Source organism: Erpetoichthys calabaricus, chromosome 5, assembly GCF_900747795.2.
Source record: "Erpetoichthys calabaricus chromosome 5, fErpCal1.3, whole genome shotgun sequence".
Classification (NCBI taxonomy): domain Eukaryota; kingdom Metazoa; phylum Chordata; class Cladistia; order Polypteriformes; family Polypteridae; genus Erpetoichthys; species Erpetoichthys calabaricus.
This window is the reverse complement of record NC_041398.2, coordinates 42,539,718-42,558,956: the sequence shown is the minus strand read 5'-3', so window position 1 is coordinate 42,558,956 and position 19,239 is coordinate 42,539,718. Positions and strand designations below refer to the sequence as shown.

Here is a 19,239-nt window from a genome sequence, read left to right as displayed (position 1 = left end):
ACCATCCCTCCATTACTGGCTACTTTCTTGTTCATTTTGTTGGTTTTAATACCACGAGTCATCTCACAAATAAGTTTTTGTTGTTGGTAACACAGATGGCTCATGCATAAACACGTTCACATTGCAGTTAGATACAGGTCACTTGTGCTTACAGTTAGGTCCATAAATATTTGGAACAGAGACAACTTTTTTCTAATTTTGGTTCTGTACATTACCACAATGAATTTTAAATGAAACAACTCAGATGCAGTTGAAGTGCAGACTTTCAGCTTTATTTCAGTGAGGTGAACAAAACGATTGCATAAAAATGTGAGGCAACTAAAGCATTTTTTAACACAATCCTTTCATTTCAGGGGCTCAAAAGTAATTGGACAAATTAAATAACTGGAAATAAAATGTTTATTTCTAATACTTGGTTGAAAACCCTTTCCTGGCAATGACAGCAAAATCATGGACATCACCAGATGCTGGGTTTCCTCCTTTTTAATGCTCTGCCAGGCCTTTACTGCAGTGGCTTTCAGTTGCTGTTTGTTTGTGGGCCTTTCTGTCTGAAGTTTAGTCCTCAGCAAGCGAAATGCATGCTCAATTGGGTTAAGATCAGGGGCCTCATGTATAACGGCGTGCGTAGAACTCACACTATAACATGGCGTAAGCACAAAAGCGGGAATGTGCGTACGCACAGAAAAATCCAGATGCAGGAATCTGTGCACACGCAAACTTTAACGTTCTTCCACTACATAAATCCCGATCAGCGTGAAAAGTAACGCACGTGCACGCGCCTTCTGTCCTGCCCCAACTCCTCCCAGAATTATGCCTCTTTGAATATGCAAATCTATATAAATAGCCTGTGAAAAGCACGGGTGAAAATATAAGAATTTCAGCGAATACCAAGTGGAGGCAAAGGAAAAACGTACTATTTGTTGGTTTAAACAGTGGTATAATCAACAAAAGAAAGTTGATCGAGTGACATAGTGTCGGAGAAACTCGAAAGCTCAAGTTCACAAAGTCGCACAGTGCCCGAAATAAAAAAGAAGTTGTCACATATCAAAGTCGCCGTGAAAAGGCGACTCGTAGCGGACCGTCTGAGTGTCATATGAAAGCTTATTAGGGTACAGAGAAAAAAAATAGGCACACAGTGGGGAAAAAAGCACGAAATGTCAACTTTAATCCCGAAATTTCCACTTTAATCACGTAGTTTATTTTGTCATTAAAGTAGAACATCATAAACTTCATCTTAAAATCGTTTATTTTACTAGTTTCTCAAGTAGTACATTAAATGCTTTGTTCTGTATTTGATCTTCTATGTGCTCTATGTGTGTGAATCACTACGTGCTTCCGTTCTTTCTCTTTCTCCAACAGGACACAGAATCCATTGCATTCGTGATATTACAGCTCTCTGAATAATTAAAATACTGAGATGTATATGTGATATCTTTTTCATGATGATAGGAATGAAAGCATGTTATTAAACATGGGAACACGGTGGCGCAGTGATTGTTCATATCTCACGCAAGAGGCTTGCTGCTCCATGTGCGACCTTCGATGAAGTAATTTATTACAGAAGTACTGTCTCTTTCAAACGTACTAACCTCCAATTCCTGTCCTTACATTTCTTTCTCCAAATACCCAATCGCCACACAATCAGCTCTGTAACAGATGTTAAGCCATCTGTAAACTTAGAACGCCAATTCTTCAAAACTTTTAAGGAACATTGAAATATCTTCATAGTACATGTTTAATTATTCTATCCGTCTATCCTTCCAGTATCGCGTCAGCACCAGCAATAATACAGCGCAAGGCAGGAGCTATCCGAGGATAGCACCGTGTCCTCACGTTTAATTATTAACAATACAGATTATTTAAATAAAGTTAATGCTTTATCTGTATACTATAAGCAACATATTTTGCTGCATTTCATCATAAAAATGATATCGTCATCATACACGCTTTATAAAGTGGCGCAGGTTGTGCAATATTATAACTGTAGTGCAAGTTTACAGTGGGGTACCGGTAATTGTACTTATAAGTACAAACAGTTCTACAAGGAGCACTTGATGGACTGATTGAGTGTGTTTATAATTCTTGGTATGAAACTGTTTCTGTAACGCGAGGTCCGTACAGGAAAGGCTTTGACGCGTTTTGCCGTGGTTGAGGTAGTCTGTGCTTGAAACTGTATACCGATAATTCTCTTTCCGATCAGCTGCTGCTGTGATTCCCCACTCAGATACAGTGATATAAATACTCTGAGTGGTGCAGTGAGAGTAATATGGAAAAAGATGATCCTCTGTGGCAACCCTTAACGGGAGCAGCTGAAAGAAGAAGATGCAGTGAGCGTAACAACGCTAAAGCAGTTATCGTATTTGGGATACTATGGCTATTCCCTGGACCATTATATTGCTACAGGTTAATTACAATCAGATGCATTACACTAATAAACAATATGCAGTTAATCTCAGTGTATTTATAAAGCCGCGTCAGGAATGTGGGTCTACGAAAGAAAGGGTGACCACACAGAAACAGTAGCACTGCTTTGACGCTGGGTGCCGCCAGTCTGCAAAACCGAGCGGAGAAATTGCGTACGCCAGGGTATGAGGTACCATGGAAATGTGCATGGCTTTACGCCAAGTTTAGGTTTCATACATCGCGATTTGAACATGGAAACGTTCGTACACAACATTTCTGTGTGTACGCATCGTTTATACATGAGGCCCTAGGTGATTGAATTGGCCATTCAAGAATTTTCCACTTCTTTGCTTTAATAAACTTCTGGGTTGCTTTGGCTGTATGTTTTGGGTCATTGTCCATCTGTATCATGAAACGCCGCCCAATCAATTTGACTGCATTTAGCTGGATTTGAGCAGACAGTATGTCTCTGAACACCTCAGAATTCATTTGGCTGCTTCTGTCCTGTGTCACATCATCAATAAACACTAGTGTCCCAGTGCCACTGACAGCCATGCACGTCCAAGCCATCACACTGCCTCCACCGTGTTTTACTGATGATGTGGTATACTTTGGATAATGAGCTGTTCCACGCCTTCTCCATACTTTTTTCTTGCCATCATTCTGGTAGAGGTTGATCTTGGTTTCATCTGTCCAGAGAATGTTTTTCCAGAACTGTGCTGGCTTTTTTAGATGTTCTTTAGCTAAGTCCAATCTAGCCTTTCTATTCTTGAGGCTTATGAGTGGATTGCACCTTGCAGTGCACCCTCTGTATTTACTTTCATGCAGTCTTCTCTTTATGGTAGACTTGGATATCGATGCGTCTAACCCCTGGAGAGTGTTGTTCACTTGGTTGGCTGTTGTAAAGGGGTTTCTCTTCACCATGGAAATGATTCTGCGATCATCCACCACTGTTGTCTTCCGTGGACGTCCAGGTCTTTTTGCGTTGCTGAGTTCACCAGTGCTTGCTTTCTTTCTCAGGATGTACCAAACTGTAGATTTTACCAATCGTAATATTGTAGCAATTTCTCGGATGGGTTTTTTCTGTTTTCGCAGCTTTAGGATGGCTTCTTTCACCTGCATGGAGAGCTCCTTTGACCACATGTTGTCTGTTCACAGCAAAATCTTCCACATGCAAGCACCACACCTCAAATCAACTCCAGGCTTTTTATCTGCTTAATTGATAATGACATAACGACGGACTTGCCCACACCTGCCTATGAAATAGACTTTGAGTCAATTGTCCAATTACTTTTGAGCCCCTGAAATGAAGGGATTGTGTTAAAAAATGCTTTAGTTGCCTCACATTTTTATGCAATCGTTTTGTTCACCCCACTAAATTAAAGCTGAAAGTCTGCACTTCAACTGCATCTGAGTTGTTTCATTTAAAATTCATTGTGGTAATGTACAGAACCAAAATTAGAAAAAAGTTGTCTCTGTTCCAAATATTTATGGACCTAACTTTATGAATGTGAATTGACAAGATAGTCAAATCCGATTTGAATAAAAAATTAGACTTGAGCAATGAGGCCTATGTGTTCATAGCCTTAGATGGTTCAGAAGTCAATTTCTTAATTCATGGTTCAGTGGGGGCAGAAAATTCTATGTGAGCATTTTATATACCTCTGGCTTCTCCATCAATATTTGCCTCTGACTGCCACTTAATAAGTCATGTTGTCTCATGTATATCCAGACATCTAGTTTATCAAATTTAACAAGTTAATTATTTTTAAGCCCTTCACAGTTAGAAACATGGTTTTTCTCTCCTTTGTTTTTTATATAAAATTTTGAAAAATCATTGAATGTGGTTATGAAATTAATTAATTATTAATTAATTGTTCTTAACAATTTGGGTACCTAACACTAAGCACTCTGGATACCTAAATCACTTGTCCTGCATCTTTTTAATTTTGATTTATTCATTTTTTAATTTTAATCAAATTTTCTAAAACTTTTTTTTTATTTAAGCTTTATAAAAAGTTAATCCACTATCTTTGGTTTTAGGCGGATCCCATATTTTTGCCAAAGAAAGCTTTTTCCCTTTCTAGTAGTATCTTAGACCCATTTCACACTGCATAACCAATCCAGATTCTGATCTCCTTCCTGCCAACCAGGATAACAGCCTGTAGAATACTTGTAATTTTACACTGCATTTTATAACTATTCTCTTCTTGGAACCTGTAGAATCACATTCATACAAGTGTTCAGTCTTAACGTTCTTTTGCCATTAATGCTAACTTACTTTGGCCAGTTGTTTTATTTGATAACATATTTTTTCAAGTTTAAATAGTAAAACATTACACATGATTCATGAACAATGTCTAATCAACTTTCTTCTAAAATTCTTGTTAGAAGGTTCATTTTAATTCAGAAATTATTATTACAATATTTTTGTGAAGTATAAGTTGTGCATTTTCTTATAGCAATCAAGCAATCATTTTCATAGTAGTTATCACAGCAAGAATGTGATAATCATCCCAACAAAGCCAATAATACCATTGCATTGTTTATTATTATGAAGTGATTAGCTAAAATGTGTAATAACAGATCTAAATACAGTATATAGGGGATAGGTTATGAGGACCAGTATTAGATTGTCATTGAAGAAGAAAAAATAAAAATTATTACAATTGTAAGCTATTTATGTATAGTGCACTTCACTGAGTTCAGGCACAGAGCACTGTGTTCAATTATCTTTTAATATACAAATATAGATTATATTAATGTCTAAATACTGAACTAGTACACATAAAAATACAGGTGTGTTACAGAGAACAAGGTAGAAACTGTTTAAACAAAAATGGAAACCAACATTATCTGTCCATTATTTAATTGAAAAACTATGGCCAGTTGGGAATGGAGGAGATTTATAATTGTAAAACAGAAAATCAAAAACAAATGTCAGACACAGTTCTGGAGACCTCAGCCAATTAAACTCCTACCCCCTCCTGGGCATTTTACAGCAGAGTCAGTGCTGGACCATTCAGTCTGTTGAACGTACTCTTTGATCCAATAATTCTAATACTTTTGTATCGGAGATTACTTTTCTATATGAAGGACAGCAGCCAACATCCAGATACCAAGAAAAGAAATAAAATTGAGGAGTATTAGTAATGGTTAATAAATATTGTATTATTTGTGTTTCTATACAAATGATTTACAAAACAGACATGCAGTTTGCACAGCTAATCAGCAGCTCTAGTCAGGGTATGTTAGAGTAAAGTAGCAAGTCTTCAGCCTGGATATAAAAGCTGAGACTGAAGGGTGTCTCTTATATTAGCGGGTAGATCATTCCACAGCTTTGGGGCCCTGAAATCCTGATTATTCATAAAGAATAAAGGGTACACAATTTGCTATAAATCACATACATCACAACTGTATAGTCTTGGTAAGGAGCTAGACACAATTAACCTCCAACTTTTTGTTTTAATTTTGGAGTTAAAAGAAATTAAGTTCCTGTTTAATATTGCTGGAAATAGATATCATTAGTGCCGTCATGCAACATTATGGTAGACACTTCATTTTTGTCCAGAAGGTCCAATTTAGCCCCTATGGCTTATTCATCCCCAGAAGCATTTAATGTTAACTGCTGGATTAACATAGCTTGTAATTGTAATGTTCCGCACTATAGAGTCACCTGTTTTGAGCACTTTATTGTTCCCAGCCTCAACAGACACACTGCTGATTATTAACTGCTGTTTTTTTTGTCCAAATTGTTGAACTGAGTGCCAAGAGGCAAAATTTTGACTTTCTAGACCTCTGTCTCATTGTTACCCACTTGCCATGTGGCTAAATTGGTGTTGGTGATTTTGGCTGTGCATCGACTTCAAATGAGACCTGGAGAGACTAAAGCGGAATCAGAAATGACCGAATTGTCTAAACAAATGGAATCAATCCAATTTTCGGGTTGTCTGATCCCTATCAGATTATTAACGTGGTCCTCTAATGTGCATATTTTCTTGACCAACTTTGTTAACTGTGCGGTTTTGGCAGATGAAGCTGTCTGTGTTGTCAGGTGGAAAACCTGGACTGTATGTACTAAAGGACGAATAACATATAAACTTACACCCAGTGGGAAGAGAACTAGTTATACTCGCATTTAGCTCCAAGTTCATCTTTGTTCTTATGTCACCAGTTGCTTCTGTGCCTTCAGGAGTTCAGCCAGTGTGCTGGAAGAGCCTTATGTTAAAGCTTTTACCTCCACTGGCTATTTACTTTGCACTGCTGGTTTCTTCTCCTCATTGTATGTTGACTTTTACTCAAGTTGTAATTTTTCTTTACTGAAAGATTGGATTACTGTTTTGCTCAATTATGAAGGTTTGTCAGACTGTGATGCAAGTTTTTAGCAAATGGATGGTGAAGAATAAAACATATCCAGCTTTATGGCATCAGTTTAATTATTTTTTCTTTTTCAGTTTGAAATTGAGTGTTTTAAGAAGTAGTGCTCATCTATATTCTGTCATAAGTAAATAAATGCTAATGTAGAACTTTTGTAAGGTACTTTAATGATGGTAAAAATAACGTATGCAATCTTTTTTTATTTTAATGTATTATATCTATTTCAGTGGTTTACACCTGAAGGTTTCCGCTCACTATTTGCACTAGTAGGAACAAATGGTCAAGGAATAGGAACCAGGTAAGGTCATGCCTAGTGTCTGTCAAACGACCCATGTATTTGTGTATGTGTGTACATATTTGTATGTATCTTGAAATAATACTTATTATTCCTAGGTTCTGAAAAATAATTGTATGTTCATATAAGTAATGAACCAATGCAGTGAATCTTTTGTATCTCAGAACTTCCTTGTTGAAGTTGGTTATAAAGTTAATTGTGCATCAGAATAGTTTTTTTTTAATTTCAGATTATTCTTTCTTAGCACACTTGTATAATTCAGGCTTGCACATAGTAATTACAAATAAAGTATGTCAGAAAGAAGAAATTGTTTTGAAGTGTAAAGAGAAATAATGACTATATGCAAAGGAAAAATATGTGGAATATAATATATTCAATGCCGATGTAGTGGTTATAGTGCAGTTAGTTTTGTGCTTTCTATTTATATTGAATTTAAGAATCATGTTAATACAGTATGTATGTACTGTAATGTTGCTACATATATGTGTATATGTGTAAGTTTGTGTATGTATAGTATGTGTACATGATATATATACACACCCACAGTATATGTGTATATACACAGTTCAAAAAAATTAAGGGAACACTTAAATCACACATCAAATCTTGATGAACGAAATATTCATTACTGTGTAATTCATTGAGAACAATTGGAAAACGAAATCATCAACCTATTAAGGGCTGGATTCAACATCACAATGAAAATCAGTGCCAAAAGTTGAAATCACAGGCTAATCAGTAGTGTGTATGGCCCCCACATGCCTGTAGGCACTACCGACAACATATGGGCATGCTTCTGATAAGGTGCCGTATGGTCACCTAGGGGATCTCCTCCCAGACCTGGGTAATGGCATCAGTGACCTACTGGACAGTCTGTGGCACTACTTGGTGGTGTTGGATGGGGTTTAGGTCTAGGGAACGTGTAGCCTGGTCAATGGCATCAATGCCTTCATCATCCAGGAACTTACCTACACACTCTGGCCACATGAGGCCAGGCATTGTCCTACACCAGTGTAAAATCTAACAGTGGCAGCAGTCAGGGTATATTGGACTAGCACGTGAAGGCCTGTGTGACCCTCCAAGGATATGTCTCCCTAGACCATCACTGACCCACCGCCAAAACGGTCACACTGGATTATGGTTCAGGCTGCATAATGTGCACCATGGAGTCCCCAGACTTGTTTCATGTCTATTGTATGTTCTCAGTGTGAACCTGCTTTCAGGTGGTATTATCTGTGGTATTCTCTGGTGAGGGGCGGCACGGTGGTGCAGTGGTAGTGCTGCTGCCACGCAGTAAGGAGACCCAATAGTATATAAAAAATAAATAAATATATAAATACATACTCTCAAGAGCATGGAGGAGATGGGCTGTTACATGAGGAGAGCTGGACAGGGCCCTATAAGACACCACCCAAGCAGCAGGACCGATATCTGCCCCTTTGCGCAAGGAAGAATAGGAGGGGCATTACCATACCCTACAAAATGTCCTCCAGTTGGCTACTGCATTTTTCTGACCAAACTGTCAGAAACGGACTCCTTGAGGGTGGCATAAGGGCCCGACATTCTCTAGTTAGACCTGTGTTCACAGGCCATTGCCGTGCAGCTCAACTGGCAGTTGCCAGAGAATCCATCCATCCATTTTCCAACTCGCTGAATCTGAACACTGGGTCGTTGGGGTCTGCTGGAGCCAATTCCAGCCAACACAGGGCGCAAGGCAGGACCAATCCCGGGCAGGGCGCCAACCCACCACAGGACACACACACCCACACACCAAGCACACACTAGGGCCAATTTAGAATTGCCAATCCACCTAACCTGCATGTCTTTGGACTGTGGGAGGAAACAGGAACACCCGGAGGAAACCCACGCAGACACGGGGAGAACATGCAAACTCCACGCAGGGAGGACCCGGGAAGTGAACCAAGGTCCCCAGGTCTTATATATATATATATATATATATATATATTGTGAAGGACAGCCGGGTCCCATGGCCGGCAGGGACGCCCCTGCTGCATCTGTTCCGGGGGAGCAGCCATGGACAGTTAAATACCTCCCCTGGGACGCTTGGTGGCAGCCTCCCTGGCGGACGATGATTCCCCAACCTGGCGCATGGCTCCATGGGAGATAGAGTCCTCCACAGCCTGGTTGGGGGCTCGGATGGCCGCTAGGGGGAGCTGCATGGAGTCTGCAGCCCGGCTGGTCGAATCTTCAGCCCCACCCGGAAATGCAATTAGGACCAGGTGATCAAGCACCTGGAACGCTTCCGGGTGGGGTATAAAAAGGGCCAGCCACCACCACTCAGAGAGCCAGGGTCGGGAGGAGGAGGACTACGCTTGCGGAGGAGTGGTGGGAGAGGAGAAAAGAGTGCTGTTGTTGTGTGGAAAAGAGTGCTTTTGGGACTGTGTATTGCCTGTGGGTCACGGGGAAGACGTGCGCCCACGGGTGAAGAAGAAAAATAAAAAGTCCTTGTTTTATACGTGCCTCTGTGTCCTTCTGTGCCGGGTCAGGCGCATATATAGCACCTTTTCTACAATAATATATATATATATTTATATACACACACATATATGCATGTGTATACATACACACACACAGACACTGTGGATTCAGAAAATATTCAGATCTTTCCAGTGTCTACACACATTGTGTTGTAAATTTAACTTTTTTTTATTTAAATATTTTTGTCCATCAATCTTTACTCAATAACCAATAATGACAATGTGATATTTTTTTAAAAGGTTTGGAAATTGTATTAAAAATCATAAATTTAAATATTACATTCAAATTATCTTTAGTACTTTGAATAACCCCCTTTGGAAGTAAATACAGCTTTGAGTATTCTTGGGTCAGCCTCTACAGGCTTTTCACACTTGGATTTGGGCAGTTCGTCCCATTTTTCCTGCCAGATCCTCTTAAGTTCCAATTAATTGGAATTCAGGTGCCTGTAAACTGTCATTTTCAGGTCTCTGAACAGATGTCCTATGGGGTTTAAGTCTGGGCTTTGGCTGACCCACTCAAGGGCAGTCAGGAGCCTGTCCCAAAGCCACTCCAGTGTTCTCTTGGCTGCATGCTTTAGCATTCACTGCTGCCCCAGTCTGAGGTCATGTGCACTCTGGAGCAGGTTTTCTTCAAGGCCTCTCTGTATTTGGCTACATTCATCCTTCTCTCAATGCTGATCATTCTCCCTGTGGCTGATAAATACCCCAATAAGATGATACTGTCCCCACTATGCTCTACTGTAGAGATGATAGTAGGAGTGAGACGAGGAGTTCTTGGTCTTTGCCAGACATAGTGCGTAGAGCTCTGGCCAAAAAGTTCCATTTTTGTTTCATTGTACCAGCAATGACATTTGGCAAACTCCAAGTGGATAGCATATTTGTCTGATTGATTGAGTGCTGCTGATATGGTCGTCCTTCTGACTGGTTCTCCCATCTCTGTGCCTCCCTGACCAAGGCCATTCTTGCCCAGTTATTCAGTTTTAACGGTCAACTCTGGGAAAACTTCTAGTTGTTTCAAACTTTATCCATTTCACAATTATTGAAGCCATTGTGCGCCTTTGAACATTCCAAGCTCTATAAAGGATTTTATCCCCTTGCCATGATCCGTGCTTCACCACAATTTGATTGCTGAGAACTACAAAGAATTTTTTTTTTTTGTCCTGACATGCAGTGCTGTGTTAATTTCTGGATCCTATACATGCAGGTATGTGCCTTTCTAAACAATATCCAGGCTATTCCATTTGCCACAAGTTCTAGACACATCTCAAAGATAATTGAAGCAAACAGGATGCACTTGAGCACAATTTAAAGTGCTATGGCAAAAGGTTTGAATACTTACATAAATGTGAAATTTCGGTTTTTGAGTTTTAACAAGTTTGTAAACCTTTGCTAAAACATGTTTTGACTTTTTTATTATGGGTTATTGAGTGTAAATTGATGGGCAAAAGTGACAAACTTCTTGTATTATATATTTAATTTTAAATGGATAAAGTGTGCAGAATGATAATCCATTGTGTTTGTTTGGCAATAATGGTGAAATGTGGCAGTTTTCATTGCCAATAGATTACAGTTTTGATCACTGCTGCTCTAATGAGTTTCCAGACATGTCAAGGTCAACTACTCCCCTGAAAAGCTTTGTGGTTTAACATCTTCTTTGTTGTATTTGTGGTTTTAACTGTGCATTATTATGCATCAGCCTTGGTGCTAGCAAATATTTAAAATATTAAACAGTACATCAATGGCACTAGTTTAGTAGGCTTTCTAGGTGCATGTAGTGCTAGGCCAAGGTACTGAAGAGTCATTTTTTAATTTGTATGCTTTATTTATTTATTGATCTTCCAGTGCTGGGTATTGTGGTTTTCTTTATGTGTGAACCTGTTTGATTGTAGATGCCCACATAAGTATGTTTAGATAGATAGATAGATAGATAGATAGATAGATAGATAGATAGATAGATAGATAGATAGATACATACATACATACATACATACATACATACATACATTCATACTTTATTAATCCCAATGGGAAATTCACATTCTCCAGCAATTAGATTTTTCTCAGGATTTAGACAAATAAAATGTAATTTTATACCCACTTGCATACAATCATACGCACTTTGTCTAACACTAATTTAATTTACAATGGCAAATTTACATAACTTGAGAGGAAACCCCATACTCACTCAGGGAGAACATGCAAATTCCCCACGAACAATAACAGGGCATGCGATTTAACCCTAAGAAGAAAGATCATTGAAATAATGGTGCTACTATGCTTCCCTACATAAAAGCATCTACAGTATTAAGGTCACTAATAAACATTTCAATTGTAAATACTTAATGGCTCTATTTTCCACAATGCTAAACAGCTTTAGGTCTGTGTGTAGTTTAGTGCTGCTTTACTTCCATACTTGATGAAAATATGTAGCATTCAGACTTGGGTAATGCAACCGTGGATTTTTTTTTAACTCCTATTGCATGTGGGTTTAGTTTATTCACTTATGTGGAGATATTTATGTAGCTTGGCATTTCACTTCAGTTATGAGTCATTTTATCAGCATCTTGTTGCCTACCACCAAGTAGACAGGCTTTATCCATGCCTAGGTTTCAGGTGGTCCCCATATACCCTGTCATTTTTTTTCAGTCTACAACTTTGGTTCTCAGCTTTGTCTTATTCATTCTTTCAAAAAGAACATAAGGCTCACTTTATTACAATCAAGTCACTAAGTACATTGTCCTTTTATTGCTTGGGCAAATTATTTGCACAGTCACTACCAGCCTGGGTGTTTAACTTCAAACATAATGCAAGTTAAAGAAAAAAACTGGAAAATTATGCAAACATTGTTAAAATGTGCATTTTGGGGAAAGGATACAGAAGGAAGTAGAAAGACCTGAATTATTCTCAGCCTTCATCATGTTACATGGGAGAAATGCTGCATTCTGCTCTTTTTTTTTTTTCTTCCCGTAGCTCTCTGAGTCAGTGGGTACATGCCTGTGATGTGCTGGAGCTCCAGTCCCAGCAGAGGGAGCAATTAGACAGTTTCATTGACCAACTGTACAAGGACATAGAGAAAGGTAATGGACATTTATTCTGTAGTGGCAACCATCATCTATAAATTCGCTTATCTTAAAAATAATTATTTGAATTAATAGAGAATGTAAATGTTTTAGAGGGTAATTAAAAATATTTTTTCACATTTTTAATATGCATCTTTTAGGCTTACTAGATAGAAATTTAGCAGGTTTTTTTTTTGTTCTGAATAAGATGCACATTTCACTCAAGGTTGCATCAATAATTTAGATTAGTTGAGAACTGAATTGGGTATCTGCTTATTTTAACATTTTGACTCATTAAGCCACCCTTGCATAAAATGCCACAGAATGAGCTAAGATAACTTGTGTTTGGGTCATACAGGATTCCCATCTCTAAGCTTCTGTTTGAAATGGCTATGCGATGGTTTCAAAATGTGTTGAATCTATGTCATATAAGCAATGAAAAGCTCATAACGAAAATTGCTTTTGGACACATGATTATGATGCTGGCGTAAGTTCTAACCTAAAATTCTGATTTGTGTATACCCTTCATCACTGACAGTAATGACCCTATTTGATGTCCTACACTAGTTTTGTGTTATCTTTTTTTTTTTTTTAATAATATTTTCACTTTTTTTGTACTACTACTTCAATAAACATGCATGTTAAGTAACTGTTGACTTAATTAAGTGGCACAAAAGATTGCTAAACTTTGTCTTTCTTTGAATTGCAGAAACTGGTGATTTCTTAAACTGTGAAGGCTCTGGTCTTTTCCTTCTTCAGAGCTCTTGTAAGTTGTTTAAATCATTTATTTCTTAAGTGTGAGCAGCAGTGTATTTCAGCATTTGTCCTTCATACTATTCAGTGAACAGCATCTTTTAACCCTCTGGAGACTGCAGCATGGTCGACAATGCTGAGCAAGCTTAGAAGTACTTTGCCTTCTATTTCCATTAATAACTCAATACTACTTTAAATAGAAATTAGATAAAAACAGTTAGAAATTTAAGAATGTACATTTTCAAATGTGCCAACTGTTAAAAAAAACAAAAGCATGATTTTTAAAATAAAGTGAATTAGACAAAAATTCCAGCTTCTTTCTTTTGTCAGAATCAGCAGAGTTTGAGTTGCAGTTTGAGTGCCCAAGCAGGAGGAGAGCTGTATTCACATGCTAGCAACATGTACGGTGAAATCAGCTTTGAAACAGGAGCACAGATACAGTGCAGTGTTACCCAACCTGTTGAATGTTGCGGCATTGTAGGTGGGCCACCCCCGTATTCACTGGATGAATCTCCCCCAGCTCTGATGGTCACACTTGATTCACCTAGGGGAACCCAACTGTTCTGAAGATTGCACTTGATTCACCCTCTTGTGGGTCGCGAAGAAACCTGTGTGGGGGAAAAACTGTGTCCCAGCACCGTAAATGTTGGAAAACACTGTTGTAGAGTGTAACACGCACTTGATCATTATGATAGCTTGCAGATCACAATGCATGTGGAGAGCGCAAGCTTCGGCTGCTAGCCGGGCAAATTCACATAGCATATTGAGCTTAATTTGGTGTGCTCAATTTGGCTTTGGTGAAAATGGCATTGCATGTGGTGGTGGCCCGTCTCACCAACACATGCTACCCTGCCATACAATGGCAATAATTATGATTATTTTTCCAGCAGTTGATTCTGCTGAACAATGCATATTTTGATCATTATGCTGGCATACTTAGCTTATATGCTGTAATCAGCACACGGTAAAAAGCTATTCACCTTTCCATGTTGAGCTAAAAGGAAGATGTACAGTGCTATAACTTTTTCCATGATTCCAGTCAGCTTGCATTGCCCCAGTCTCTAACCGAATGTGCAGGAGTGAAGTGAACAGTACAATGTGAAAAGTAATGAATCAGCACTCATGATGTGATAATTAAAATAAATATTAAGACACAAATAATAATTTTATATAGAGCCTATGTAGCACTCAGTGAAAAAGTACAGTATAACAAATGAAATCCTACAGTTTAAGGATTTTGAAATTGTTCTAGGCTTGGACACAAAAGCATTCATCAATCCCTTTCTTGATAGGTCTCCAGTCTCTTAATCAGTGTCTGCCCCATATAGAAGATGTTAATACAGTATGTATTTATTAAATTTGTGAGTTTTGTTGATCTCTCACTAGAAATTTAAATTCTGTGTGGAACTGTCATCGTATAAGCAGGATTCCTATTGTTAATTGGTAAAATTGCATAATTTCAACTCACCGATCATTTGAAGTACCCAAAGTAAAAGAAGCACGGCAGTTATATTACATACCCTAGAGAACTGATCATTCTTTATAATCACTGTAAACAGACATTTTGATACGTATTTTTCTAGTACCAATTGAAAGCTGCTGCTGTTGTTATTGTGAAACAAATCACACTCATTAGTGTGTGTATTAATTTACAGTACATTTAAATCACTAAAATGCCATTATCAATAAAAAATTAAATAAAAATTCAGAATTGCTTTACAATGGATTGAAGACTGAAAGTAAATCAGAACACTGTTGTTCTCCTTATGCAGCCACTGTTATGGTTTACAGTAATCCCTCCTCCATCGCGGGGGTTGCGTTCCAGAGCCACCCGCGAAATAAGAAAATCCGCGAAGTAGAAACCATATGTTTATATGGTTATTTTTATATTGTCATGCTTGGGTCACAGATTTGCACAGAAACACAGGAGGTTGTAGAGAGACAGGAACGTTATTCAAACACTGCAAACGAACATTTGTCTCTTTTTCAAAAGTTTAAACTGTGCTCCATGACAAGACAGAGATGACAGTTCTGTCTCACAATTAAAAGAATGCAAACATATCTTCCTCTTCAAAGGAGTGTGTTTCAGGAGCACAGAATGTCACATAGATAGAGAAAACAATCTCTAGCAAACAAATCAATAGGGCTGTTTGGCTTAAGTATGCGAAGCACCGTGGCACAAAGCTGTTGAAGGCGGCAGCTCACACCCCCTCCGTCAGGAGCAGGGGGAGAGAGAGAGATAGAGACAGAGTTTGTTTTTCAGTCAAAAATCAATACGTGCCCTTCGAGCTTTTGTGCAGCATGTCGTTTCAGGAAGCAGCTGCACAAAAGATAGCAACGTGAAGATAATCTTTCAGCATTTTTAGACGAGCATCCGTATCGTCTAGGTGTGCGAACAGCCCCCCTGCTCAATCCCCATACGTCAGGATCAGAGAAAGTCAGCGCAAGAGAAAGAGAAAAGTAAGCAATCTAGCTTCTCAGCCATCTGCCAATAACGTCCCTTGTATGAAATCAACTGGGCAAACCAACTGAGGAAGCCTGTACCAGAAATTAAAAGACCCATTGTCCGCAGAAATCCGCGAACCAGCAAAAAATCCGCGATATATATTTAAATATGCTTACATATAAAATCCGCGATGGAGTGAAGCCGCGAAAGGCGAAGCGCAATGGATCACTGTATTCACTTATACCAGATTATAATTTAATTGCGCTTAAATTATATTATATTAAATCAGAACAACACAAACTAATACAAATTTGTGAATGTTTAATTTTTATTCTAATGTGCAGCAAAATTGAAATGCAAGGCAAATAGAACAAAGTTTATAAGAATAAAGAAAATTCCATTTAAATATAAGTATTGTATGTCCTAATGCACTTGTTGGTTTGAATATTTTTTTTCCTTTTTATTCTAAAGTCTGTAGCATTTAACCTTGGCCATGCTTCAGAAAATAATGCAGGGGTAACCACATGTCTAGCCTTGCTTAAAATGAACTAAGCAAATGTTCTTTACACTCACATTCACATTAAAAAAGAATTGAGGGTTCTGGAAATGTACTTGTACTAATTGGAATAAGCAGTGCAAGCATACACACTCCCCTTCCATTTAGTCTCTTGTAGGCACAATATATCAACCTTCCTTCTCCATCATATCGGCTAACTCTTTTTCCCTTACCAGTCATACTGCCAACATTCAAAGTTTCTACCCTTAGTTCCACTCTCTTTACCTTCCTCCTGTCCTTCTGCCTCTGGACACGTCTCCCTCCTCTTCTTCTCCTTCTTCGGCCAACAGTAGCTCAATTTCTGCCAGCACCCTGTTGGCTAACAGTACAGGAAGCGGCCGTTGTTAACCCAGGCCTCGACTGATCCAGTATGGAAATTTGTATCATTGTCCGCATATTGATCTGACAAAATTTTATACTGAATGCCCTTCCTGATGTACCTATTTATCTAGGCTTGGGACCAGCACGAAGAAACACACTGGTTTGTGCATCCCCTGTGGCTGGGTTTCAGCGTTTATGTCAACAAAAAATGTAATTACAACAGGGTTGTTTAAACTTTTAATACTCATTTATAGACCATGTCACATTGTAACTTTTCCCTTGATTTTCAGTTGTAGTCTGCATTTACTTAGCAAGTCAGAGGCAGTCAGTGGCGCCCTCCTGTGAATCCAGTTACATAATGTGCCCAGTGACCAACTCCATCTAGTCCACACCCCACCTTGACTGCCTTTAGTTGTAAGGGAGGTGTCTGTGTGCATGAAAGCTGACAACCATTGAACACTCATACAGAAGTACAATGCATACAATAATTCAGTAAGAATAAATAAGGAATTTGCACAGACAGAAGAGGTGCTTGTCTGTCTGTCTGTCTTGTGTTTTACATACCTTGACAGAATGGAAAAAAGAAAAGGTTTTGATTCAAAGAAAAGAAATAACTGTATTTGCTAAGAGTTTGGCTATGTGCATTTCCACAAACTGAATGCTTTTATGAGTCAAGAATTATCTGTTAGAATTTGCTGCTATTAAGACACTTTTTATAGCCACATGTCCACAAATCAGTAGACCTGCAAACACCACGCCTTAGGGGACTTTTGTAAGTAATTATGAGTCAATTTAGTGAGTAGTATCCATAATTCCTCAAAAGAGGGCCCAGTATGAGGTTTGTTGATAAAAAAGGCAATGTATTGCTATGTTAAAGATTCAGACTGCTGTTTTTTCTTTATTTAATAGCCAGTAGTATGGACCATAAACAAGATAGTGGCCACAACATTTGGTACAAAATCTACTGCAGCACTAAAACCATAGGTTCACTGTAGTAGTTGTTTTCACACACAGGGCAACCACGTGTGCTGTGTCACACTAGAAAGTTTAATATGTGTAGTTGCTCGTGCCATTTATTTTTATTACAGTTTAACTTTCAAAACATAATGCAGTGCACAGAGCCTATAGAGTTTTTTTATACATTCCAGAGTAATTGGACATCATATTGTGGTCTTCATCTCCTCGCATAATAAAACAACATAGGAGTACTTGTCAAATTTGTTGTCACAATTGTTGACACTTTTATTTAAATCTTGTTGCAAAGATTCCAAGAAAAATGCTTTGTTAAATTTGGGCTTACTGTTTGCTCATCATTACAGAATGAGTTTAATTACATACAGTAAATAATTTAAATTAATGTCGCTTCTGCTTTTTAATAAATGACATTTTTCTCATTGCGCAAGTAATTCTGTTCTCATTGTACTTAATTATGAAAGTATTAATCTAAGTACAAATTGATACAAGTGTACTTCAGATAAAAAGCAGAAAAAATCATGCATGATTTGTTGTTTCATTCTGTTGTTTAAGACACATTTAAAATAAAAAAAAAAATCATAAAAGTATGGCTTGGATTAAATTACACCTTACCAAATAACAGAAAATAAATTCACTCTTATCAGTCTTCATTTAAACTCCTGAAATTTACTAACTGGTGTTTTTGAAAAGGTAATTAAGAGATTGTAGTTATTTAAATTGTAAGCAATCAGACTAGTAAGTAAATCTGCAGTATCATAGCCTAGTAGTTTTGTTGATTTGTTGTACTGAGTTGCCCATCTGATTTTGAGGGTTTGCTGCTGATACATAACTCTATAAATAGTACATGCTCATGTTTCATCAGTATACTTTTCTTTTGCCTGTTGATGCATCCTCTGACTTGCTGTGAAAGATACTGTTTATCTTTAAAGAAGTAGAAGAAAAGGGCACCATGCTTTCTCCTGCTATGTCCATATGTACAGTATGTAGAATAATTGTGAATTTCCCATTGGGATTAATAAAGTATCTATCTATCTATCTATCTATCTATCTATCTATCTATCTATCTATCTATCTATCTATCTATCTATCTATCTATCTATCTATCTATCTATCTATCTATCTATCTATCTATCTAGAATACTTGACAAAGGACAGTAACAATGCACCCATTTGATGTTTCTTGTAAATGAATCTTAGCAATGCACTTTTATTCACTGGTTTATAGGTATTGTTTGGCTTCTGAATTCCTTACTAAAATTTGTTTTAAATATTCTGTAGTTATTTTTTGTCATCAGGTTGAAATGATGGCAGTGTCTTACATCCTCAATACATTAATTTTTGTTTTGTATGTAATGTCTATATTTTCTTTTATAACTAAAATGTATTCTGTACTCAGTAATTTTTACAGCTGTCTGTGACCCACAATTGTATTGGGCAGTTTTATGAAACACATTAATGAATTTTATCAACTTTTGTCATTACTTGTAGATAAAGCTTGTGATATTTTAAAGCCGTAGATACATAAAAGTAAAAATACAAAAGGATTGCATATTTTG

At 37.8% G+C, this 19,239-nt stretch overlaps 1 protein-coding gene across 2 annotated transcripts in view; it reads left to right on the top strand.

Moving 5' to 3' along the window:
- Window positions 1-19,239, top strand: part of smyd5 (SMYD family member 5) — a 97,496-nt gene that overhangs the window by 38,400 nt on the left and 39,857 nt on the right. For both annotated transcript variants that reach the window (XM_051928483.1, XM_028801472.2), the window contains exons 8-10: window positions 7,008-7,078; window positions 12,544-12,650; window positions 13,342-13,398. In XM_051928483.1, the coding sequence (XP_051784443.1) occupies window positions 7,008-7,078; window positions 12,544-12,650; window positions 13,342-13,398 (235 nt within the window). The remainder of the gene's footprint in view (window positions 1-7,007; window positions 7,079-12,543; window positions 12,651-13,341; window positions 13,399-19,239) is intronic.